Source organism: Callionymus lyra, chromosome 11, assembly GCF_982586985.1.
Source record: "Callionymus lyra chromosome 11, fCalLyr1.hap1.1, whole genome shotgun sequence".
NCBI lineage: Eukaryota > Metazoa > Chordata > Actinopteri > Syngnathiformes > Callionymidae > Callionymus > Callionymus lyra.
The window spans coordinates 21,369,478-21,395,549 of NC_141828.1; the positions used below are offsets into that span (position 1 = coordinate 21,369,478).

The 26,072-nt window shown below is 38.4% G+C and overlaps 1 protein-coding gene across 6 annotated transcripts in view; it reads right to left on the minus strand.

Moving 5' to 3' along the window:
- Positions 1-26,072, minus strand: part of zmiz1a (zinc finger, MIZ-type containing 1a) — a 127,043-nt gene that overhangs the window by 12,698 nt on the left and 88,273 nt on the right. For 2 of the 6 annotated variants that reach the window (XM_087803104.1, XM_087803103.1), the window contains exons 5-7: positions 20,725-20,856; positions 17,708-17,813; positions 2,715-2,750 (exon numbers count right to left, since the gene is read on the minus strand). In XM_087803104.1, the coding sequence (XP_087659230.1) occupies positions 2,715-2,750; positions 17,708-17,813; positions 20,725-20,856 (274 nt within the window). Of the gene's footprint in view, positions 1-2,714; positions 2,751-8,183; positions 8,651-17,707; positions 17,814-20,724; positions 20,857-26,072 lie in introns of those variants that run through there. The other 4 variants (XM_087803105.1, XM_087803106.1, XM_087803108.1 and 1 more) reach the window with 4 other exon arrangements.

The following is a 26,072-nucleotide window of genomic DNA, read 5'->3' on the forward strand; positions in this document are numbered from 1 at the left end:
AAAGATTTATTTTCAAGATTCAAATGCTGTATTAATTTTTTTGGAATCATTTTGGGGCATCACGTGATTAATATTATATTTATATTTTATATTTATATTTTTAATTTAAAAAAAGAGATATTTTAGTGAACATAAACTTATTTTGCTATGTCTGCTTTAACATGGTAAATATGAAGGATTCTAATGTCTTTTCGGAGTTAGAATCAGAAGCTTTTATTGCCAGTGTTGTAAACACAACCCAGGATTTTTTTTGTGCTGGAACTCCAGAATAAAATAATATGAATTAAATAAAAAGAGATTGATAAACAGGAATAAAATAAGAGACATTACCATTAAACGGAAAAAAGATAATGACTCTTTTTTGGTGCCAATAACACTGTGACTCACAATACTGCGATAAAGCACATTTTTCAGGATTTTCTCTTCAAATCCTCACACAGAAGCGTTTAATTGAGTTAGAGATCGTCATCACGCTGACTCAGGCTCACCTTAGAGAGGGAGTCCTGAGTGAGCACTAGTGAGCACTAACTAATGACCTACTGACCCTAACTACTATGACGGCGTTTCTCGGAAGAGTAGAGCCTGTTATATGACAGACGTAAGCCAATGTGTGAGCTCTTCCACTAGACTTTCACTCATCAGGACTGACACGACGTTCAGTCATGAGAAGCATGTGTTGTTGTTTTTAGGGAGATACGAATATATGAAAACTTAAAAACACTGAGCCAAACATCAACTTCCTTAAATCTCAAACTATAACATGTTGCGTTACATCAAGTTATGTTGAGCCGGTGTTGCTAGTTTGTCAAGTTGTAAATTATTTTCTTAAATATTTGAGGATAAATTAGACCGAGCTACGAGATCAGATTGAGTTTGTGTTCCAAGTTTCGTCTGGATTAAGGATTTTTAAGACCTCCCAACAGCAAAAACTGACAACTTATACAACCACTCAATTAAACTCAATTTTACTTTACTGGCAAAATGTTATTTATCTTTATTACTTACTTAGAGATTTAAATATGAACTTCTGTGGGTTTGAACCTGGTTATTAAGATTAGCTCCTCGGCAGATGTATGTGCCGTCTCAGTGCTTTTTCTAAAAACCTTTAAATTGCCCAAATTAATAATATAAGATGTGTAAATGATCGTAAAAGTCATCTTAAGAGAGGAAGAATAGTCCTGATCTGTGGATTTGTGGACTTTCTGTGTGGAGTTTATATGTTCTCCCTGTGTTGCGTGGGTTTACTCCGGGGAACTCCGGTTTCCTCCCATAGTCCAAAAACATACAGAGGTTATTTGGAACTTGGGGAAATTGTCCGTAGTTATGACTAGGTGTGAATAGATGTATGTCCTGTCCAGGGTGTCCCTGCCTCTCGCCCAAAGAAACTGGGATAAGCTCCAACAACCCCAAACCAACCCCGACCCCTCTTCACGAGCTCCATAAGAGAATAAGTGGTAGAAAATGGATGGATGGATGGATGGATATTTGGTTAACTCAACATGGTTAATGAATATTTTTACATTATTATTATTTAACTATATTATAGCATCATTTTTAGTGAATAGAATTACAGCAACAAAATCCAGTGAAGCAAAAAAGCAAAAAATACAAATAATAAAACCAAAATCTCCTCAATTCATCAATGGTTTAAGAAGTGAAGCTGATTCATGATACAACTGAAGATATCCCTGAACCAGAGATCTGATTGGAATCTGACAGATGGAGATGAAAACTGGTACGAGAAAGTCCTGATCACGTCTGGTGACCCACTGAGGAGAGCTAAAGATCCAAATGACTATTGAAAGTGCGCTTCTCTTTCATGGACATGGATCCCAGTGAAGCTGTAATTGCTGCACTAGATAAACGTGGAAACTCTCATCACCTGTACGACACAAAACCCCACTGATCATGTCGGGCTTTGATAGAGACATGTATTACTGTGCATGCAGCCCTTCTGGGGGGAACACAGACAACACAGTGAATACTAAATGGAAATTTACACTTTCTGAGGATGAACATTGCGGCACTAGACAAAGAAGCCTTCAGAGACAATGTGTGGGATGATTAAGAACATCTGTAACACAATGGTACGTAGTATCTGCTGCGTGGGTACCACAGTATTATGCAGAAGACACATATGGAGGGCTAATAAAGAAGCCTTTGAAATAAAAAGTCATGCTTTTGTTTTTTTTGTTTTTTTTGCCGTAGTGTAATGGAAGCCATTTAAGCAGTCAGTCAGTGATACCCCGTCACCTCGCTCTCTCTCTCGGCTCAGCCGACTTCTCAGAGAAGAGCATATCAAATGGGCTTAAGTCTCAACAGCTTGAAGGCAGAACAACTTAAACATGCCCTGCAGAGACAGCTCTGTCGGAAATCACACCGAAACCAAGACCTAGACAGGAAGGAGACGAAGCGGCGCTCTCCTTACAGTCCCGATGAACTGATAGAATTTGGGGGCTTGTTTGTCGTTATTATAGTTATAGTCACCACATGGCTGCTTTGAATTTCATCCATGACCTCTGGCTGTACACCAGGCATGAGTGGACGGAGGGAGGGAGCGGATGGATGGAGGATGCTAGACATAGGACAGGTGGAGATGGTGGGAAGTGGGCAGATCCCCTACTCCCCGCGACATATGTGTGTGTGTGTGTGTGAGTGTGTGTGTGGGTCACAAGCCAAGAGATGCTGCAGCCCAGAGGAGAGGGAAGCGCTACCTGAGTCACTCTGACATCTCCTGCAGGTGCTGGTTTCTGTGGGGTTCAAATTGCACATTTTTAAACGGGGCAGAAGAATCAGCACAACACCACACATAATGCAGTACGACGGCTCGGTCTGACTGGAGATGCAAGATGTCGGTGTTTGAGCGCCAAATGTAAGGGGGGCGGGGGGGTTCGTAATCCTCGCAGAGGACGGTGTTGAAGTAAGCAGACGTTCGTATTAGATCTCAGGAGTCGTAGATGATACGTTGGTGAGTGTCACTCTTTCGTCTCCACCTAGTCTCCGCTTCACAACAGGGACAACAAAACACAGCGTAACCCCAGGAAGAAAGTAAAGAAACATATTCAAACCAAAGATGACAGGGAGTGACCTACATTCACGCTAAAAGGCTAACTAGTGACGGCGACTGATACGCCATAATTATAATAATAAACGCCACTATTACATAAATGGGAGCAACTAAACGACAAGAGCGTCATTTTATTTTCCCGCATGAAATTCTAAAATGCAGACATTCACCATGTATTTAAAAACAGAATCAGTGACCGCACTTTTTTGAAGCAAAGTCTCTCATGCCCGGTGTCTCCCAAGCACACAACTTAGCCTAAAAAAAATACTGACAGAATGTAGCTCAGACAAAGTCTTGCCCAAAAACCGCTAAACAAAGTTTGCATTTTATTTCAAAATTACCGGTTTATAAAAAAAACATAAAAGATACCCATCCTTGCATCCAATACTTGAACAATTTAAAATCACTACCAGCAGACCATTTAGGTATATTTTAAAAAGGTTATTTACAAAGTTACATGAGAACAGGACTAATTCTGCGTCTTTTCAAAAAAGAATATTGATCTTTATTATCCATTAAAGAAAGATAGTTACTGTATATTCTGCCACAACACAAAGACACTTGCAGTTAGTTCATTTTAAGGACTTCAGAAGTCTTAAATGTGTATACGTTTAATTCCCATGTTTACTTTTACATATTTAAATAGACATATATTTAAATGTATTCAATGTACAAACAGTATATGTCATGCCACTGAAGCAGCATTAGAGGGGAAACAAATACTCAAGGTATTAAAATCAAGAGAAAAAAGTTTTTTTTCTGCCTTAAATTATCAATAATATTTAAAATTAAATTGAGTGTTTCTGTTGTATGAGTAGTGATGTTATAAGCATCTGACGAACCTTAAATGTAAATATTCATTAGAAAAAAAACTGTTGAACATAAATCCGGCGTCAAGTCAAGTTTAAAAAACTAATTCCTTATGAAATCTATTTGATCAAGTTAACTATTTTACATACAAATACATTTATGCTTGAATGCGAATAAATAAAGTATATAAACACGCATGTATGAACATTATGTATTTTAAAGCAGCTAAAATTACACAGTTACTCTATATAATGCTATAAACTTAAATTAAATATTTGTTCCTTCTCATCTGTTGGCGCTCAGTGCAGTGCTGTAGTACTGCTTTGTTCTGTGACGACAATGTTGGAAATGACACAACGCAACAAATCACATACAGTCTGCTTGGGTACATTCATGGTGACAGGGGTTAGGACGCTGATGAAATCTGACCTACATTCCAGCTGTGATATAAAAAAAACAAACACAAAACTCAGGTGGCTTGTGTGTGTTTGTCACGAATCCTTTTGGTTAAAAACTTGTTTCTCATTTATAATGCGTCAGCAGAATGTGTGTAAAACGTGAACGGCAGGAAATTAAGGGGATTTTGTAAATCTTGTCGTAGCTACTCACAAAATCTACACCTGCTTGTGAGTTTGTGTCAATTCAAGAATGCTCTAAAATAAGGTTTGTCACTATTCCAAAAGAATCCAGATTTTTTAAATCCAGATTATGTTCATTATTGTGAAACATTGATCAATTTTACATTCTTTCAACACGATGAAAATGTATAAAATAGAATATTTATAAAATTTCAGAATATAGGCTAATAATTGGCTAAAATAACAAAATATATAAACAAGGTTCAGATATATTTTATATATATAGAGGATTCCTCAATAATACGAGTGATGTTCTCGTCAGCAGGTGATGCATTTTATTGTGAGATCATTCATCCTGTGACTGAAGTGTTACTTTTGTCCATTTATTTGCCTCTAGTTTCATGTTAAAATAGGTGCATCTCACCTGTGATATGTTCTCTGTTCTACAGAGGCGAGATTAACAGACTGCGGATAGTTTGATATTCAATATTTGCTCCGGAACCAGCCGAGTCTTCGTCCACTCTGAAGTTGGATCACTGATAACGACCAGTGGAGCAGATCTGATAAGGTCGTCTATACATTTATCGTCTCATAAGATCCTTATGTCAGGATGATTAACCGAATTTGTCACATCTTTGATTGTCCTGCCCAAAACTTAAAGAAGAAAAAAAACCTTTATATATTTTTAACTACTTAAAAAAAGGAAATAAAAAGTTTTTTCTGAAGTGCACTTCACCAAAAATTATTTTGATGTCCGCTTCAGAAAACATATTTTCTCTCTCTGTCAGGATCATCTAAACCTCCTTATATGGTGATCGTCGTCTATTCATCTGTGGATATTTATGCTTATTACTCTTAGCCATGAGCTGCTCTCGCTTTTGAGTTTCATCAAATACTCACATGTTCACGATCGGATCCAAGTTTTTGGCCTGGTTCGTGAATCTGGAGCAGGTTTTAAGTCGCGAAGATCTATATGTGAAATATGTTTAAAATCTGCCTGGGATTTACTCTCGCTTCATGATTGACACCTGCTATTATTGAAGTCAGATACGATGCAAGAGTCTGGACCGAGCGTTGTTGGACACGATTCCCTCACACAGGAAAGCAACCGAACACAGTCTGTTGTTGTTTATGCAAAGATATGCCTACACAGAGAGGCGCTCGCATGGCTGCGGAGAACAGCGAGCTCGGAATGAACTCTTATCAGCCGTGTGCAGCGCGCCGCCACTGGAGGGAAACTAGTAAATATCACATGCCTAATTATGAGCAGACATGCTACTTATCTCAACTTCCATAATGTGTCTTTCATCTCACTCTGTTCTCGCCTCAATGGAATCACAGGAGTGAATAACACAATCAAGGATGGGAGATTTCCCAGGGCCCGTTTGAAAACATGGAGACGGCGAATGATTGAACGCCATTCAAGGTTGAATACAGGTGAGTGGACTACAGCGATGGGGATGAGGAGGAAAATAGGTTAACCATCCAATGCTATCATGTAAGAGGAGGGCAAAGAAATGTAGCTGTTTTATATTTAATACAATTATAAAGATGGATTTGGGAGAAAATTATCAAATTAAAGGCTATAAAAACAGATAGATTATAACATCTTTAAAATGCATTTCCACTGTATGAAATAGATCATTAAAATGTTTTTTTTAAATCAAATGTAATGTACATTTATGCTATGCCTTCAAATTAAATATAAAAAAAGGATATTTATTAGTATCAAAGATAATCAGCTACACATATGCATCTAAATAAAACAAACATATTAATTAATTTAGAACAATGTCAGATGCTTAACTAAGAAATGTACAATTAAAATATGTTTTAAATAAATATCATACTATCTACTAGAAAATATTTTTCATTACTTAAATCATGTAACACAGTAACTGGAGGTCAGTTCAGAGGTGAGGTGTGGTCAGTAGAGCAAACAGGAAGTCAACCATTTTCAATGAGAGGAAGTTCTTTTTGGAGAGAAACATTGATTGGTTGACCTGTTGACCTGTCCGCCAAATAAACACGGTCTTGGTCGTTACATTTTTTCAAGTTTCTGTGGAAATCTGTTAACTTCCAAGTTGCAACTAAACAACCTTTTTAGCGGAGCTTGAGGACTTTCTATAAGGTTGAAGATGCTCTATTTGTTGGTACAGTATTACTATAAGGGATTTAATCATGAGCTCCTGAGGGCCACATAAACGACTGAGCCTTGTAACTTTATCCTTGTGAATCATTTCTATTTTTATCTGAACTGTTTATCATTTATCACCGACAACATGTTTAAGGAGGTTTAGTCATTGTTTTTGTGGCTTCAAAAGGCAGAAAGTGTTATTCATTCTTCAAACAACGTCACCACCAAGAGAAATCAAAGAGTTTGGATTTTGAAGAAAAAAAAAGCTGACTTGAGGCAATTTAATCCATGAGGATGTATAACATGACAGACTATATGTCTGCGCAAAGTATCAGAGGAGAGACGTACGGAGGAACAAACATGGATTGTTCTGAATAGCATTGTGAGGTTAATGGGGTAAAATGTGTTTTCCTTTAGAATAGACCGTTAAAGACTTTGAAACACACCGTTTTGGTGACTCATATAATGACACTTATTGTAGCTAGCTCTCAGGAGCTAATGCCAGAAAAAAGTTTAAAAAAAAACACATGTACAACTTGTTTAAAATTATAGAAAACTAATATATTTTTTTCACTTATTTCTACTCACCCTCATGTTGATTCAGGGTTGGCATTATTTTCAGCGTAATCTGTTCCTTTTTAGAGTTAAAGACAAAAATGTTTGTTCATTTTAATGTAGCGACTGGAGCTCAGTTGTCTTCGTCTTCATCTTCGTCCAAAAAGACACTTAAAAATATCCAAATACTTCCATACTGCTCGTCTGTAACGTCCACCTTGTATTGAAGCCTTAACATTTTTATTATTGATTAAACAACTTAAACAAGTCTATATTTCAGTCTTGTTTTTAGCAGAAGCTACTAGGCCATGAGTTTAGATCTTGCAATGCGTTTCAATGAGGAAAGATTTCAAGCAGGAGCTCAGAGACTTAAATCTTCTGCTACAAACAAACTTAAAATATACATCTTATTGTAGACTTATTTAAGTTCTTTCGGAACAATTCCTCTTTAAAATAATAATAATAAATAAATACATGTTTACCTATATGAACAGATTATTCTAAAAATAATCCCAATCCTGAGTCGACATGAGGGTGAGTAGAAATTGAATTTTGGGTGAACTATCACTTTAAGAAAGTTTCTCTATATTTGGAGTTGTTGTTGTGATGATTTAGCATGAGAAGTGCTAGCAACTCATTGTAAACAACTCCGGCTGAACAGAAACAAGTCAAACAAACAAACAAGAGGAGTTCGAGGTAGAAAAAGTTTGGACAGTTTTAAAGTTAGCTGCTGGACGCTGATGTTATTAATTAAAGTCATTTGTAATTGTTATAGAAAGAAGAAGGCTGGAATAAATAAAGCCATGCCGACTATCGGAGACTAATTACGAGAATATCATCACACTGACCAAAACAATTTCGGCTTCAATTAACCGCAAATGTTCCATCTTTCTCTTGGACCCAAATGATAGTGAATCAAATGCTCCGCTGGCCTCTATTAACCCCTGATCCCACCCCACGCCTGCGTAAACTCTCATGATACACTAGTTTAGTAGCAGCGACACACACACACACACATGCCAACACACACGCTTACCCTGAGCCAGGCAAAGTCCCTGCACATCTCATCTCATTCCCTTCATAGTGCTGCGAAAAAAGACTCAAGTGTCACAAACGCTCCCGTTCCCCCGCAGAGGCCAGTGGAAAGTCTCAAAAGCTCTCGCCGCTTCCTCCTGCCTTGCACCTTATCACTCTGGTCCTACTCTTTTTTTATTACTTCCTCCCTCCTCCGCTGTCTTCCTCTCTTTTCTTCTGCTCACTCTCCTCCTCCTCCTCCTGCTCTCTGATCTGTCTTTTTCCCCTTGTCCGGCGTCTGCACAATGCACATCAATTATTCAGAGGCAGTCTCCCGGTTCCTACCGGCTTATCCAATCAGAGCCGGGCTCTCCGCTAATGGGCTCCTGCTGTACCTGCTACCGGCTCCAGCACACTGGAGATGATGGTGGGGTGGTGGTGGGGGGGGCGGCAGACAAGAGGGAGCAAAAAGAGACAGATGAGCAAGAGGCAGGATGAGAAGGAGAGATAAAGACAGCGAGACAAACAGGAGCAGAGCGATAGAGGAAAAAAGGGAAAGATATTGCGGCGCTTTTCACCTCTGAGGCTGTTTTTATTGATGTGCCACATCTGTTTTCTGAGCTGACAAAAACACACAAGTACATAATCCAACATTGCAGCTGCGGCGTGTCAGGAAGGGCAGGCGGCGCAGACTGCAAACTTGCAGAAATGGATAGTGCTTAATATGCTGGACAGGCTTGGGCAGCAGCCAGCGAGTGACAGAGGAAGTGGGAGGGAGTTAAAAAAAAATAAATAAAAAAAGACGGCATGAGATGTAAAGATCAATCTGCTCCCAGACAAACAAGCAAGTGAGTTATCAGAGAGAGAGAGGGGGGATTCCTGCCTGTGGGACCAAACCTGACAAACGTCCCCCCTGCGCCTTCATCACCAGCCACTTTGTAAATCCCACTAACAAGATACATCAGAGCGGATCTGAGCGAGCGGAAGGTACCGAGAGGGCTGAGGGTGAACCGGAGTTCATCCTCGGGAATCTGCCCCGAGCGTAACCCAAACGTTCTGGATGAGTCGAGAGGAAACACCTAAACGTAAGCGGCCGTCCTTGATCCTCAGCCGCCCTGAGAAGAAGAAGAAGGGAAAGCCCACTCGTCCCGTGACAAGCGGGAGGAAGTGGCCTAAGTGTGCGACAGACACGCTCAATCATCGTAAATATCCACATGCTCGGATGAAACGCACACAATGGCGCCATTGTTTGACGACAACATGACTTGAAAAGGGTGTGTCGACCACCCCCCCCCCCCTCCCCCCCACACAAGGGATGATGAGTGGAGGGGTGAGTGTGCCGGATCAAGAGAGACAGGTCTAAATGGTTCATGTCCTAAGTATGTCCGGTGATGGAACCCTTTACAATAAGGATGAAAACAATCAGAAAAAATATATAAACTCTACTTTGTTTGTATGTTTTTTTTTGTCTGACTGTGATCAAAACAACTTAAAAGTTAGTTTGAAAGTATTTGAAAAAAAAATGGCAAAGTTATATTAAGACAAGGATGAATGGTTACCATTAGTTTCAATAAGATTTACAAACATTTTAAAGGTTACTTGGCTTCTCTCTGTTGCTTCTGGTCTACAGCGGCTCTGAAGGGCCAAAAATAGAAAGAATCAATAAAAGACTAAGACGATCAAATCACTAAAATAACTCCGAAGTCATATGAACATGATGATGTTTATTTGAACTTTCTATAAGACAATACTGGTGGGTTAGGGGACTAGCAAAAATATATTTCAAATTGTATTTTATTTTCCCTCGAGCCAATTCAATTCTCCAATAATGGAAGTTGTTTTGTTTATTGGATCAAATTTTTTTTTACATGAAATGTGTTAGAGGTTTGAGCTGGAAGGGTTGTTGACCAATAATGTTTAGTAATTTAATTAATTTAGTAGTCTATAATGGTGTTTGTTGGCAAGAATCTGATCATATGATACGTATACAGGAACAATGATACTATATATTGTGATACTGTAGGAACAAGGATATATTTGTAGTATTGTCCGAGTACTTGACTCTGGTGTTGCAGAATTTACAGATCACATGACTCTTCAAAAAGCCGTAACTGCTTTCACATGTTTTGAAACCCAAATATGTCCTTTGACTGTATCCTCTCATCCTCAGTCATCGCCAGTATCTCACAGGATTTCATTGTTTCTTTAGTTGCTGAGGAAGTAATGACTGATGCAATTTGAGGAACGGAAGTTTAATTGCAACACAAAAATAAACGCTCTAAATATTTTCACGTTAATAGTTATTAAAATAGTTTTATTTTCAAACACTCTATTGAACGCCCTCTCAAATGAAAAAAGAACCAATACGGTGTTGTCAGTTTTGTGAAAAGAAATATCACGATACATCGTGGTATCGAACACACCTATTAGCTAATGTGGCATTATAAGGCTAAATCTATTTAGATTCGGAATATATATAAAAAATATATTCAAATGAAAATCTAGAAAAAAAAAATATATATATATTTTATTTTTTTATTATTTAAATAAAAGGGACAATAATGAGAATTGTTTTGTTGTTTTAACCTCTAAAATAAAATAAAGTGTTTGTCCAGCATCCCGTCTTCCTACAACATCTAACCGTATATTTGAACGTTAAACAGAAGCAGTGAAAACACATTTTTTTAAACAAGTAAACAACCCACCAGCTGAAAGTGTAATAAGCATGTCATTTGCAAATAAATGTAGCAATTATGAAGCGAAAAGACTACAAATACAGCTCCATAATTAAACACTCCGCCTGGAGCTTTATTTCTATTGTAAAGTTCTGAAGGTAGTTTTGTGTTGCAAAGGGATTTCATCATCTGAAGCGAACCTCTGGAGAGTGTCAGAGAGGAGGAGGCCCGTCTGCTAAAAATAACCCTTGTTTCTTTTTAATAATTCAGTGTCTTGCTCTTACTCAGCAGTAATTAAATATAAAAGTATGTTGGACTGATTGGGTCAGAAACAAAGAAGGCCTGCAACTTCCTCTGGTTCAAAACACAGTGAAACGACAAGGGTGAGGAAAACAAGCGAGTGACGAGATCGAGACAGACGGGCTGCACAAGCGTCAAGAAACGCTCGTATCTGCCGTCAGAGAACAATCGGATGAACTTGTGAACCGTGTGTGTGCGTGTGAATATTCTTGGTGGAAAAAGGGCAACGGGGGTGAGTGGGAACCACACCCGGAAGTTTTCTGTCAGGAGTTGACACAGCACAGAGGTTGTTTTCCTGGACGGCCGCTGACGGACGGATTTCTCCGTCACACGAGGACTCGACGAGCTGAGAGGATTTGTTTAAAACAACAACCGACACACGCACAGGTAGCTTCTCGTGTGAACCCTGTCAGTACTGCGCATGCACGATGGAGTATTACGTTTTGAGTTGGACAAAAATGTGCATCTGTGTTGCATTCAAAATATACAACTTTGTTCATACTGTATACTGTTAATATAGCCGATAACGTAGCCTCTTCGAAGCATCGATTGCATGTAAGACGAGCAGAAAAAAACGTTTCATCGTTTCTGTACCAGCAGGTGGTTAAGGTAAGTGGTTTCAAGCTAACTATTAAGGTAGAACTTTATTGATCCCTCAGGAGGTCTCCTTCGGTATAATGTTTTCAATTAGACAGAGCAATACAGCAATTATTCATAAAAAATAAAAAAAATAAAAAAAATAAATAAATAAAAATAAAAATAAAAATAAAAATAAAAATAAAAATAAAAATAAAAATAAATAAAAAAAATAAAATAAAAAATAAATAAAAATAAGAACAAGAACAAATAGAAACGACATTCCAGGGAAAGGTTTTGGTTGGCCAACATCAGTTTAAAGAAGAGTGGGGTTTGTGTGGATGATGATAATAAAAAAGAGTTTATCCTGCAAAACAGTGGTACATTTTGGAAGCTCCCAGTTTTTCACAGGGTTAAATAACAAAAGACAAAACGTCCTGATGATTATAGTAAATGTACGCAGACTTCATTATTTATTTCCGTCTTCACGCTTCATAAAACTGATGCTTTGATGTTTTAATAGACATTACTCTGCAATATAAATACAAATTATATTTTTCAATGCAACACATGCCTACAACTGGATCGCAGATGATTTCCCAGACCGTCTACCGACACTTTTATACGCTACTCCGTTTTTTTCTGCATCGCTAAAGACTCTAACAAGACTTCAGAGCCGATAATTGAACTTTAGAAGGACGGAAAACAAAAGAGTGCAGCCTGGTGTTGAATGGCGTCGACACTCACAGGGGAACTCTGGGATAATAATGACGGAGCAACATTTTACAATCCTGTAAGGTTGGTGTGTGTGTGTGTTTGTATTATCTAATGAAGCGCTCAGGTGGACATCTGCTGGCTTGAGTTCATCAAACAACACTCGGACTTCTCCAGAGACACCGAGTAAGGAAATAGCATGAATATTTCATAGCAGCCTGCAGTGTGATAGTTGCAGCTGGTACTGAAAGTTAACATTAACTCAACATGGTTTCTTCAGGAGCTGCTTACAGATGGACGTGACACTGTAATCCAGGGAAGTCAGCAGGCTCACCGATGCGTGTTTCAGACAATTTAGGAACGAAACATGGTTCACTGAAACCTTTATTATTGATATAAATATGCAGGCTGAACTTTGGTGTGAGAAATCAAGGGTCCCTATTCGGCCCATGTGAGACTTTGGTCTCAGACTTAGATTTGGAAAACCTTTTACCTACCTTAGTTTTGTCTACACTAGAAAAGTTCACAATATTTAAAGTGGGTGTTTCCTGTCTGTGTAGCATGTTAGCATTTAAGCTTTAGCTACAAACGAGATTGAAATATAGACTTGTTTTTTTTCGAGACGAGCAGTATGGAGGTATTTAGATGTTTTTAAGTGTCTCTGAAGAAGTAGAGCGCCACCTTTGATCTTGAGGGTAAAATCTTTGGAGTTAGATAATTAATGTCTTGGGTCAGAGGTATAACAGTGAACTAACAGCTCTGTGCTTCAGAAAGGATTCAGACAGATATGTAAACTCTGTGTTGTTCTTCTTTCTAACGTGTATATAAGTAAAATGTATCTTTAAACCAGATCTGATTTCTATTATTATTTTTAAGACAATGCATTTCCTGCATCATGTCTCACACCTGCATCATGAACCTTTTTCTCAGCATCCGACAGGCTCTCCTTCACCTTGCCTTGATAGTACCAGCAAATCCAGGATCCTCTTCACGTTGGGCCCAGCTGTCTGATCTACACTAGTCTCTCTTATTACCCTCTCCTTCTTTCTTCATCCCCCTCTATTTCCTTCTCTCTCCCCAATCGGTCAGAGTAGACGACTGTACACACCGAGTCTGGTTCTTCTTGAGGATTCTGCCCATTTAAAGAAAGTTTTTCCTCGCCACTGTCTCTCACTGTGAATGTCTGGGATCTTTTTTTCTTTTATACAGTGTCATTTAAACTGTGAACAGTGTCTTGAATCTTGACAGATTAACGCTTAAAATAAAACTGTATTGAAGTTAGAGCTTTGATGTTAGGTTGAATAATCTAGAGACTAATCCCTTCCATAATATCCCAAAGGAATTTTACCAACGGATAAAAAAGTTATATCCATCCATCAATCCATTCATCTATCTACCTAAATATTCAGAAAAACAGTAAAGTTACTAGACTGTCTAGCTAAAGCAAACCAGCGCCACCTAGTGTCCGTTAATGTCAGCTAATAAACAAACAGTTTTTTTATATTTCTGGATGAAACTTTAGACATAAAGCCTGAAATCCTCTCTTCGCTGGTATGTTCTTCGTCTGTTGTCTCAGAACAAAGCAAGAGAAAATAATCTGAGCTCGCTCGTCATAAAGGAACAGGTAAATCTAAACCTGAGCAGTAGAGAACGATGCCCGGATAACTGTATTCTTGTTCATAGTTGGGAGTCTGAAATGATTGAGTCCAAATAGAACCGACATTGATTAAAGCATGTAGGTATTTACACAGATTTTCAAGTAAAGATAATAATTTGCGGTGGACTCCAGTTGCTGTGAAGCCAAATAATTGCTTAATCAATTAGCTTTTACTCTGACGCTCTGACAGAAAGTTCCATTGATCTGCAGTTTTCAAGGTTTGGCTCGGTTTCCGAGGAAGGAGGATCAAGGCACACCTATGCCCTCCACTTGGCTTCCAGATTTGCAGCTTTTTGTCGCCTTAAGGGCTGTCTGCACATCTTGCACACACAGTACCGTAGCGTAAAAAAAAAAAAAACGAGCCGGGTGAAAGTTGTGAACGCAGCATGGTCGTCTAGTGTCGATCATGTCTCCACTGTCGCCCCTCTGTCTGCTCACTCAGACAGATGTCCTTGTAAGGGAGGCAAGATCCTCTGAGTCACATCTGTCTCCCACCCAATAGCCTTCCTGTCTTCCTAGTTTCATGCTCATCCCATCCCCCCATCACTGCATAATTACACCACAAGCCCCATTTGTTATACAAGCATAAACAGCCTTCCCCGAAACCCAGCGCTCTCTTATATTAGATCCCAGAACCATCGCAAGACCAGAAAGATGATTCTGACTGTCAGTCGGACCCAGACGGCCGGCCATTCAGAGGCTCGGGCCTGGACAACAATCACATTATCCCGACCCAAGAACACAGACGAAGAGTGAAATACAGCGATCAATAATGTACACTGACGTCTGTCTGCCCACTTAAGATCCTCCCAACGAGATGCTCCCACCCGGAGCTGAAAGAGGAGACGCCGCAAATGGAAGAGGGTTGTTGACGTGACGCGGCATTTTCGCCGCCTCGACGGAGACAGAGATTGGAATTAATATCTCACTTCATGAGGATGATGTTGATTGTCGTCTCTCAATGTACTGTGGTGGTTTATTTCGGGTTCATCACACTGGCTTTTTTTTAGTTTTTGAGAATGGAAATCGACTTGTTTACTATTAACACTTGGAAAACAGGAAACAAATTAAAAATATTCTGTATTAATTACTTTGTCAAAACCAAATCAAACCATGTCAATAAAAATATGTTTTATCTTAAAATGAAACATGCAGTGTTACTTGCTTTAAAAAATAAATAAATGTAAATACTCTGAGGTAAGGTAAGGTAAGGTAAAACTTTATTGATCCCTCAGGAGGTCTCCTTCAAGAAATTATTTATGTTGATGTGATGAACTAGTTTATATTGTAAAATAACCAAAGTATACGTACAAAGTACATTGATAACAACCAACAAAAATGCGGCATGTCGTGTTTCCGCTGTACTATGCCGGCATTTGTGAATACTTTAAGTTCCAATTCAACGTATTAAAATCTTCAGGCACTCCATGTATTTCCAGATACCACAACCGATACATTTATGAATTCTCTCATTTTAATATTTGATCCTTCGAGCAATTGAATGACTGCTGTGTTTTAATCATGCGACCTGAGCACCTTGGCAGAAGTATGGGCTCACCGAGTGCTTTTCTAGGTCAAGTATTTTCTTACCATTCGGAGCTTGATTCCCCTTTTCAACAACATATTTCAATGAAGTGCTACATTTCACATATTCCGTCTCTGGCGTCACTTCTTAAATATGTGTTTTTTTCGCTTCCCAAACAATTACACAAACAATTTCATTCACTCCTCACATGCAACCATCTGTGTGCGTTTGAAGAGCCGTCACAAGGTAAATAAACATAATATCCGTGTCAAGGATGACGTCCTTCGCAGACAATAACAACCAAATCAGGTGGTTGAATCCAAACATTCGCCTCTCTGGGCTCCGCACTTACGTAACAGCTGAACTCTCTTATCAGTGTTTCTGACTCGCAGCTACAGCTTTGTCAGGCTTCTGTCAGGCAGTGCCAGCGCTTCAACACACATCAGTAACACCTCTCCAGCCATCCATCTCCTCCTTTCCTGCCCCTCCCGCCTCTGCACAGCTCTCTTTGACAAATGTACAAGCAGCGGCTGCATGGCTGGTGTGTGTGAGTGTGTGTGTGTGTGTGGCGGGGGGGAGGGGGGGGGATGGGAGGTATGGATCGCTGGAAATTGGATTTGAGAGGTGAATGTCTGAGGATAGCATTACTGCTCTCTCGCTCTCCCTCTCTTTCTGTGGAGTGTGCGCACAAATGTGAATGGACGTTCATGTCGACAGGAGCAGCTGTGTAGATTTCTTTTGTGAGGTTGCCACCCGGACTGCTCCTTTCAAAAGCATGTTAATGTTTAATGGAAACTAAAAATATCTGGCACTATAATGCTCCCCGGGGTTTTGGCGAGATGCCCTTGGTTAAAGTCACTCTGCCCTCAGACGCACATTAAAGCAGGAGAAAGTATGGTAAATGCTTTTATTTGTGTTTTCCGTTCTATTCATCCTGTGTGGCGGGGATGCAGCATTTAACTCAATTTATCAACACTAACTTACGTACTTACTTATGACATACCTCATGAAAGTGTACAACAAGAATGGATCAATCTTTTAATTTGGGACGTGTTTAGGTAGATAACTATTTTTTATTTAAACTACACTTTCGTTTTTTTTTACTTGCAAGCCTTTTATTATTTTTCAACAAATTCACATATATTTTTTTATTTTTATTTTAACATTGTAAATTAATGGTTTAAATAAAAAAATATTTATATAGATATGTTGAAAATAAAAATTAGAGGGGTCATTATCTTTTATATCATGCACATTTAAATAAAATAAACGGAAAGTAAAGTGAAATCTGTCTTAGCTTTTTAAATCTAAATCCATCTTCAGATATGGACTCTTTACATAATAATTCCTCTAAGCTTTCAATCGAAATTCTTCTTTAGTTATGGACTCTTTATATAATAATTCCTCTATTTTTTCAATCGAAATTCATCTTTAGTTATGGACTCTTTACGTAAATATTTACTCCAAGCTTTCAATCTCAATTCATCTTCAGTTATGGACTCTTTATATAATAATTCCTCTATTTTTTCAATCGAAATTCATCTTTAGTTATGGACTCTTTACGTAAATATTTACTCCAAGCTTTCAATCTCAATTCATCTTCAGTTATGGACTCTTTATATAATAATTCCTCTAAGCTTTCAATGGAAATTCATCTTTAGTTATGGACTCTTTACGTAAATATTTACTCCAAGCTTTCAATCTGAATTCATCTTCAGTTATGGACTCTTTGTATAATAATTTCCCTAATCTTTGAAAATAAATTAATCTTTAGTTATGGACTCTTTATTTAAATATTACCTCCAAGCTTTCAATCAAAACTATATTTCAAGTTATGGACTCCTTATTTAAATATTTCCTCCTAGCTTTCAATCTGGATTCATCTTCAGTTATGGACTCTTTACTAACTTTCCTCTCATCAATGAATCTATTTTAATACTTGTTTTTATGTGTCAAACAGTCAAACATGCTCAGTTCAGCAAGTGTGGTTGGAGTGAAGAACAAAGACATGATGATATTTCCCCCAACGTGTGGGAAGAATAAAGTCATATCACGTGACCATGCAGTTGTTGCGACTGTCGTCGACCGTCGGCTCTTACCTGCAGACTTGGGCGTGAACTTGTCTCTGTTGGCAGCACACACGGCCAGTAGCCGGTAGCCCAGGTCCAGGTCAAACCCTTGCTGAGCAGCAACACGACTGACCACCTGGTGAAGAAGAGCAAACGTTTTGGGAAAATACTCTTGTCCGGCAGTGAAGAAATAACTGCCTTTATGTTTAAATACATGTTTTTTTGTTGTAATAATACAATATATTAACAGTCAAATTATGAATGAGTCAAGCGGGAGGCTTTGAAAGGTCATCAGCAGGTTGGATTGTGATTAAAGCCGTTAATGGAACCAGATGTTATCTGAGAACATATAATATCAAAGCACACATAAGTGTGAGGGTCAGCCAGAGTTCCTCAATGAAGGCCAACCCATAAGCCAGCAGCCTCCAGAAGACCTTGTCCACTTAAACTTTTATCTGAGAATTATATTTAAATGTAATTAATTATTTTTTTTCATATGCAGCTCTGACAACGTTTTGACTCATTGAATTTAATTGTTTGTTTTTTTTCGGTGATCTGTCTTGTTGAAGCTTGTTTATTCTTAGTGAGTCACCAGGCCAGAAGTCTCTCTTTCACTGATCTCTCCATCAACCTCTGACTGAAAGTTACATTCAAGAATATCTTCTCTGCTATGAGTTCCTGTTCCCATTTAAATAAATATTTGATGTCAAATCATATATACATTAGATAACCTCACTGGATTGTGGTAAACAAAACGTTTTTTTAAACATTTAATTAACATTAATATTGATTTTGTTTTGTAGTCTATTCAAAAATACTCGAGGACTGAGGGCAAATAAATTAATCTATAAGAGTTTTAAATTATTGAAATGTGTGTTTTTGTTTGACAAGTTTTTGTATAAGTATTTTAGAATTATAGACAAATATGTTTGTTCATTTTATGTAGCAACTGGAGTTAATTTGTCTTCGTCTATATCTTTGTTCAAAAATACACTAAAAACATTCAAATACCTCCATATTGCTCGTCTGTAACTTCATCTTATATTGAAGCCTCGACAAAAGAAATCATTATGAAAAAAATTAAACTAGTCTATATTTTAAGATTGTTTGTAGCAGAAGCTAAAAGGCTAACATGCTACACAGACAAACTCCAAAAAGACACGGATTATAATAATATAATAATCCCAACCCTTGGTCGACATGAGGGTGAGAAGAAAATGAGGGAAATTCAAATTTAGGGTGAACTATCACTTTATGTTTGAAGCCTGTGATGAAAGAATATAAAATACTATAATAACATACAATTACATTATAATTATTAAATAAACATTATATGAAACTAATATAAACTTGATCAATTCTATAACAACAACAACACACCTCTCCAATAAATGATTGTTAAACAGCTGTGGCAGAAGAAGCAGGTTTACTACACAACAATTAGTGTTTAACAACAAGCCAAACAATCTTGTTCAACCAGCCACGGCTGTGAACTCGTGTGTCAGAACTCGAATCACCTGCTCATTATTGCTTTTTTTCCGTGTGTGAAGCAAAGTAACGAGACAAAAAGGAAACCTTTGAGGGAAGTCACGCACTTGTTGCATTAATTCTCCAGATAAGACGCAGCTCGCTCTCTGATGAAACAATTTGGCTGATGGAACGAGCCGCCCCCCTGCTGAGTGGGATCTCAGTGGCGGCTCCCTTCTATAGCTCTTTTATCAGCCTTTAAGAGGCTTTTATTGTGATTTACACATTAATGAGCATTCATCTGTTTGCTCACGCTACCACTTCTGCGCAGTCTGGCAGTGTTGGTGCTACTCCACAACTTCAGTCGCTCCAAATCCTCGCCCGCACAGGAAACATATGTCGTGCACACTCTTTGGCCGACGGCCAGGAGGGATGATGGAGCTGAAGCGAGGATCTTCAGAGGTGATCGTACTGGTCAAACCTATTTCTTATAAGTGTTTGCATGTGTATGTCAAGTACAAAGCATTAGAGGGCAGTGGGGGATCAGAAACTCTTGCCGCTCAGTTCCTCCACTAGACTCACCTTTTATTGATCTGTGCGGCTACACTTTTTACTTTAACACTCAAAATGATAAATTACCACGATAAACGTCAAAGTACTTGCTTTCTATGGATATATTGAAATCCTATATTTTTTTAACATCTACTTAAAAATTAGAAAGAATAACTGGCCGAGTCTTTTAGTGATTTTGTAATATTAATAAAAAATATAATTAAGATTAATCTATTTATATTTATATTATATAGGACATTCATTATATGATTTATATTATATAGATTATTTATATTATTATTATTGTATTAGAAAGAACAAGACGACTGACATCTAGCCGAGTCTTTGACTGTTAACGATTATGATGACTTTATAATATAAATAAAAACATCCGTACAGATGTATATATTTATATTTATATGATATAGGTTATTTATTTTATGATTTATATTATATGGATTTGTTTTCAATTTATATTATTTAGATTTTTTTTCAATTTATATTATATAGATTATAATTATGATAATAATAATTATTATATGACCTTGGTTATTATAATAATAATAACAATAACAATTATTATTATTATTATTATATTAGAAAGAACAACACGACCGACATCTGGCTTAGTCCCTTTTCAAATTATGATGATTTCTGAATATAAAAAAAAACATATTTAAATATGTATTTATTATTATTTATAGTTTTTGTTTAGATTTTATGGATTTATATTACATAGATTTTCTATTTTATGATATGTATTATATAGATTATTTATAATATTATTATTATTATGATTAAATTAGACAGAACCACACAAGTCTCTTTTTGCAACTATATATATATATATATATATATATATATATATATATATTTTGAAAACATAAGTTAAGATGTATTTGTAATAAAAAGTAAATATAAATCGCTGCTCCATGCTTCAAAGCGCTTCCTTATGTTAAGATCCAGTGAACGTTGCATCTAAAACCCTAATCTTCACACTTTAATACAATAATTCAGGGCTAACATACCGTCAGACATCCCATGAGACTTTGCTCGAAGGGTCGCTGGAAGGCCCGGGGATCCCCACACCAGTCCAGCAGCTCCGTCGCCGCCGAGTGGAAGTTGGCCGGGTTCTGTAAGTGCTGTACCAACAGAGAGAGCTGTTAGAATTATTAGGAAATAATGATCAACTCTCATTCTTTCATCAAGTACAACAAATTGGAGAAGCACTTGTTGTGTAGCCCTATGTAACCCCCCCACCCCACCACCCAACACCACCTCTTCAGAATCCCCTGATTTAGCGTCTTGTGTTTCGCCGCAACCCTGTGAGGACCTTGACTCCTTCCAACGAACGCCCACTCAGCACTCTGCTGCATTGTGGGAAGAAGATCACACCCATATCAACAATGATGCCAGTGTTTCCTGCTAATCTCTCCTGGCAACACCCAACTCTCACCCTCATGACCCGCACTGTGACCAAACCTTTTCCCTCCCAGCCCCTCTCGCCCCCTTATTCATTGCCCCTTCTTTTTTTTTGTGTCCAGGATGTAACAGAGCCACGGCACCAGAAGTCCACTGGCTGGCTCGGCCGTGCACAAAGAACACAACCTTGGTCCTGGCAGCGCTGTGTGCAGACTCAATACCAGCCATTGCTGCGCTGTCTAATCTCTTTCAGTCTCTGTCTGTCTCTCTTGCTTGTTCACTGAGGCCTGAAACAGTTGAGTCCTTTCTTCCCAGTGTCTGAAGGCTGCTCGACGCTGGCAGGACACAATAAGCGGTTTTAAAATTGGGCTCCCCTTCTTCACGGCTCAGGAGGTTAATAGCTCCGAAATGGCACCGAGCTGCGGCTCGTTCGGTCGGCGGGTTTTGAGCCCCCACTTGAAAGCGTTTATTATTCTCATCTGCAGCTGACGCGTCTTGTTGTGCGTGTTTGTGCACAGAAGGTAGCGCCATTGTCTTAAAGGGCGGCAAAGGTGAGCGTCTTTTGAAAAGGCGGCTGCTTTTTGGCTGCTGGTGGTGACAAAAAAAAAAGAAAAAAGGGGGAGCTCTGTTGGAAATGGACAACCCGTCAAGCTTGGCAAGCGCCCAGGGGGAAAATCTCTGGGAGCTTCCAGTGATATCATGAGCCTCAGAAGAGGTCTTGAGAGACTCTCCTTTTGTGACGGGAAGATTAGCCATCGTGGTGTCCGACAGGAACGAGGAGATTAACCCATTTACAATGAAACATTGGACGTGCGAGATTCGGGATCCGTTTTATCAAAACCTGAGGAGCCGCCAGGTCGTTCAGGAAAACTAAGACAATTAAAACCTTTGGTCAACTCAAGAGTTCAAATTTGTGACAGAAATGTTTGTTCATTTTAATGTAGCGACTGGAGCTTGTCTTCGTCTTCATCTAAAAAGACACTTAAAAACATCTAAATAGCTCCATACTGCTCGTCTGTAACTTCATCTTGTATTAAAGCAATAACGTGAGGAATTGTTTTGAAAATATTGCACAAGTTCTGACACTGTGAGCTCTCGTGATATTTACCTGGAATGTTTCCCGTTTGTGTAGCATGTTAGTATTTTAGCTTCTGCTACAAAAAAATCATAAAATATAGAATTGTTTTATTTTGTCTGAATATACAACCGATGCTTAAATTTAAGATGAAGTTACAGACGAGCAGTATGAAGGTATTAAGATGTTTTTAAGTGTCTTTTTGGACAAAGATGAAGACGAAGACAACTGAGCTCCAGTCGCTACATTAAAATGAACAAACATTTTTGTCTATAACTCTAAAAAAGGAATAGAGTACTCTGAAAAGAATCGCAACCCTTAGTCGACATGAAGGTGAGTAGAAAACAAGATTGAAGTTTGATTTTTGGGTGAACTAACGCTTTAATAGAAGGACATTATTTAGAAAATCTGAGAGGAAGTTACGAAAATAAAAATCAATCAATCACTGGAGCAGTACAAAATAAGTTCATTTATAACTGAATATTGATTGAGAAAAAACCCCCACTTATTTTCAAAATACAAATATTTAAAGGGGGTGGTAAATGGGGCGGTATATTTTGCTACACTTGTACACCAGCTTAGCTAGCTCAATATATATCAGTTTATTTAATTCACACCGCATTAGAAAAAAAAGGCAATACATTTTTCAAATCTTAACACAAAAAAATCTAGTAAATCATGTATATTGATTAAATGTCGGATGGGAAAAAAACCTGATTTTCATATGAAGTGTAATATAAATATTTATATATAAATAGTAAATAACAAATAGTATCAAAATCAATATTATTATAAATTTAGAGTATTACATTGTTTTATTCATATTTCAGGTGCTAGTTTTGTCCTCCTCGTCTTTGGTTAAAAATAAGTTTATATTTTATTTTAAAAATTAATTACGTAATAAACTACAATCATAAATTAATTTTGAGCTCATGAAATTGGATCTGTGTAGAATGACCCAGATAGACTTCTGTGTAAACAACATGCTGTCATCAATAAAAACAACAATTTGTGAACTAAAAAAAGAACGTAAAAATTGTTTTTCAAGGTGAATCATCTGTTTTTTAAATAACTTGATAATAAAGCAAAGGGAATGATTGTTAAAAAAAATAAGAAGAGGATGGCAACCAATCAGGTTCAACGATGACACACTTGCTGTTTCAATCTGCTCTGAAAGTGTGTTGGCATCTGTATCGTCGACGGGAGTTTGTGGACGCGTCTCACATCGGGGGTCGCACTGGAGGCCAAGCGGTCCGGCGTGTCCAGCCCGAAGAGGAGCACGAGGAGCACGGGGAGCACGGGGAGCACGGCCGAGGAACAGCCAGTTCTAGATGAGTGATATAATCTGGCATTATTGCTGCTCGATGGGAGACATATCAGCCCGGAGCGCCGGGAGCGTCAGAACTAGCACAGCAGGGGCTGTCTGCCCAAATCTCAACTCATGGCTCCTCCTGCTGCAGAGCTCGCCACCGACTCTGCCTGACAACATCAACTCTGGTGTGAGGGGGAGGACAGCAGCAAGAAACTGTTTTTTTTTTTGTTTTTTTTCAGATGGGTCTGAGCTGTTCTTCTTGTTGTTGCTGTTCAGGGTTGGTTGAGGACAAGAGCGGGGAGGTGGGGGTGAGTGGCACCAAGGCCTGGAGCAGACAAAGAAGCAGACGTTTGACGGAGAGTCCTCGTGAGTTGATGGACTAAGTTCCCTGTTTTTTAGGAATCAAGCTGTGTGGAGTGTACCTGGCTGTGTAAATTGAGTCAAACGCCTGGCTCTCAGCCAGAGCTGCTCCCCGAAAAAACCCTGCTGGCAGTTCCAGCGCCAGCTCGCAGAATCGCCGTTTGAAGTGGGTTTTACTGTGAGCCGCGAGTATATAAACCAAACTACAATTAGTGCATTTATTAAGCCTGACTTATTAACTCAGACTGTGTTAGTGACGCTAAGGAAAATTCATGGAGTCACGTCTGTTACGCTACGTTTGTACGACTATCTTCTCAAGGATTTGACGTCACGCTGACATACTTGAGCTAGTATGAGAAAACAATCCTCCGGTCTGTATTTAGAAGTGCAGCTAATGTCACATCACCCTCTTCTTGTTTACTACTTCAAGCTTCAAGGACGACTATATGAGTCACATGTCTTCCTCTCCAAGATGCAGTAAATCTCTCATCATGAGGAAAGTTATTACTTGTGAAGTTCTCCCCAGCCTGAAATCTCAGCGAACAAGAGGTTACAAGAGTGGATTCCATTATGATGTTATAATGGCTTCGCTCCTCCAGCCAGCTGCTCACACCCCGCTTTGTTTATACAACAAGTCCCTTGGATGTGGAGACTTGGAGTGGGGATTAATAACCAAAAACAGTATAGTGCGTATGGTTGGAATAAACAAGATTTAAGCTCCAGAAAAACGTGTTATTGTGAATTTAAGCACGTTTTCTAATGTAAATATTTCAATAAAAAGAGAGTTTTGTATAAACAGACACATACTGATGAGTACAATAGAGTCCAATATCCATTTAAGATACACTTAAATCAACATATTAGTTGAACTTTAACTGTATTAACAAAAAAAACAACTAATTTTAATTATATTTATTGAGTATCTTTCGATGTTTCTTGTTCTTATTCACCACTTAAATAGAAACATATTGAATCTTTGATCCTCTTTTGTCACGGTTTATAATGGGCCCCCCTGGTCCAGGAGAAAGTGGAAATAAATCCATATCTAGAAAAGTTGCGTAAGTGTGTCAGTCGAGGTTAGTTTGGATAAAGATTATGGATGTTTCACAGTCGGTGGGGGAGGGGCACGGGGTTGAATATCAACCGGAGAGAGAATGTCAGCAAATAATCTAAAGCTGAAAAGCCCCATCATTCTCCGACTGGATGTAAAGCTGTTGTATGGATGTTTGGCAGATAGAAAAGATGGCACCCACGCAGCGTAAACAAATGGGCCCACGACCTGCCAGCCAGTTGTTGGAGACTATTAATCACGGCTCGCCCCGGGTTACGTCTGTGCCACTCTGCCTCTTCAGACCTGGCACTCACCATGGCATGGAGACAAAACCACAACAAGACGCCGCACACGTCACAAGTCAAGGAACGTGAGGCGGAGGAACACATCAGCATTGGGGGGTGGGGGGGTGGTCTCTCTTGATGGTCCCTTTGAAGTCTTTCGGTGTCTCCGCTGCCAGATTAGCCTCTTTCTCGCTCACCATGACCCCGTGAGCTGTGCGTAGGACTAAGAGGTCAACATGTAAAGAGCTGTGAGGGTCTTAAATTGACCCCCGTCGTCAGTTCAGTCAATTATTATTTAAAGTTAAAGAATGAAACACTGACAGATACTGGATATTGCATGTTGCTCTAGGTTGTTTGAGACTGTTAATGCACTTCATTGGTAATATAAGTTTACATTTGTTGCTCATTTCTTTGGTGAAAAAGTCAGTAAGTTTTGTTTCTTGAAAGTATATATATATCGCAATATATGGTATCGTATCGCCAGATTCTTGCCTATACACAGCGCTAGTTTATCCGATTATCGTGATATCAGGGTTTATTTAGGTCCATTTGTTTCACTAAATTCATTAAGTTTTGTCTCAGGTTTCATTTCATAGTCACTTACATGTTTGTAACTCTAAATAAATGTACAAAGAACAAGTGATTCAAATACCGTTTTTGGTGTTTTTTTGTGTCATTTTCTTCAAATTAAATGGCGAAACATTTTTACCTTATATATTAATATATTGATATTTCTTAAAGGACAATAAAACACAAGTATATGATTTTTTTCATATTCATAATTAATTATTATTCTTATAAGTTAAGTTGTAGATAAATTCACAATGTAATCTTAGACCTCAGCACCTAATATTTTAAACAGATTGCATGTA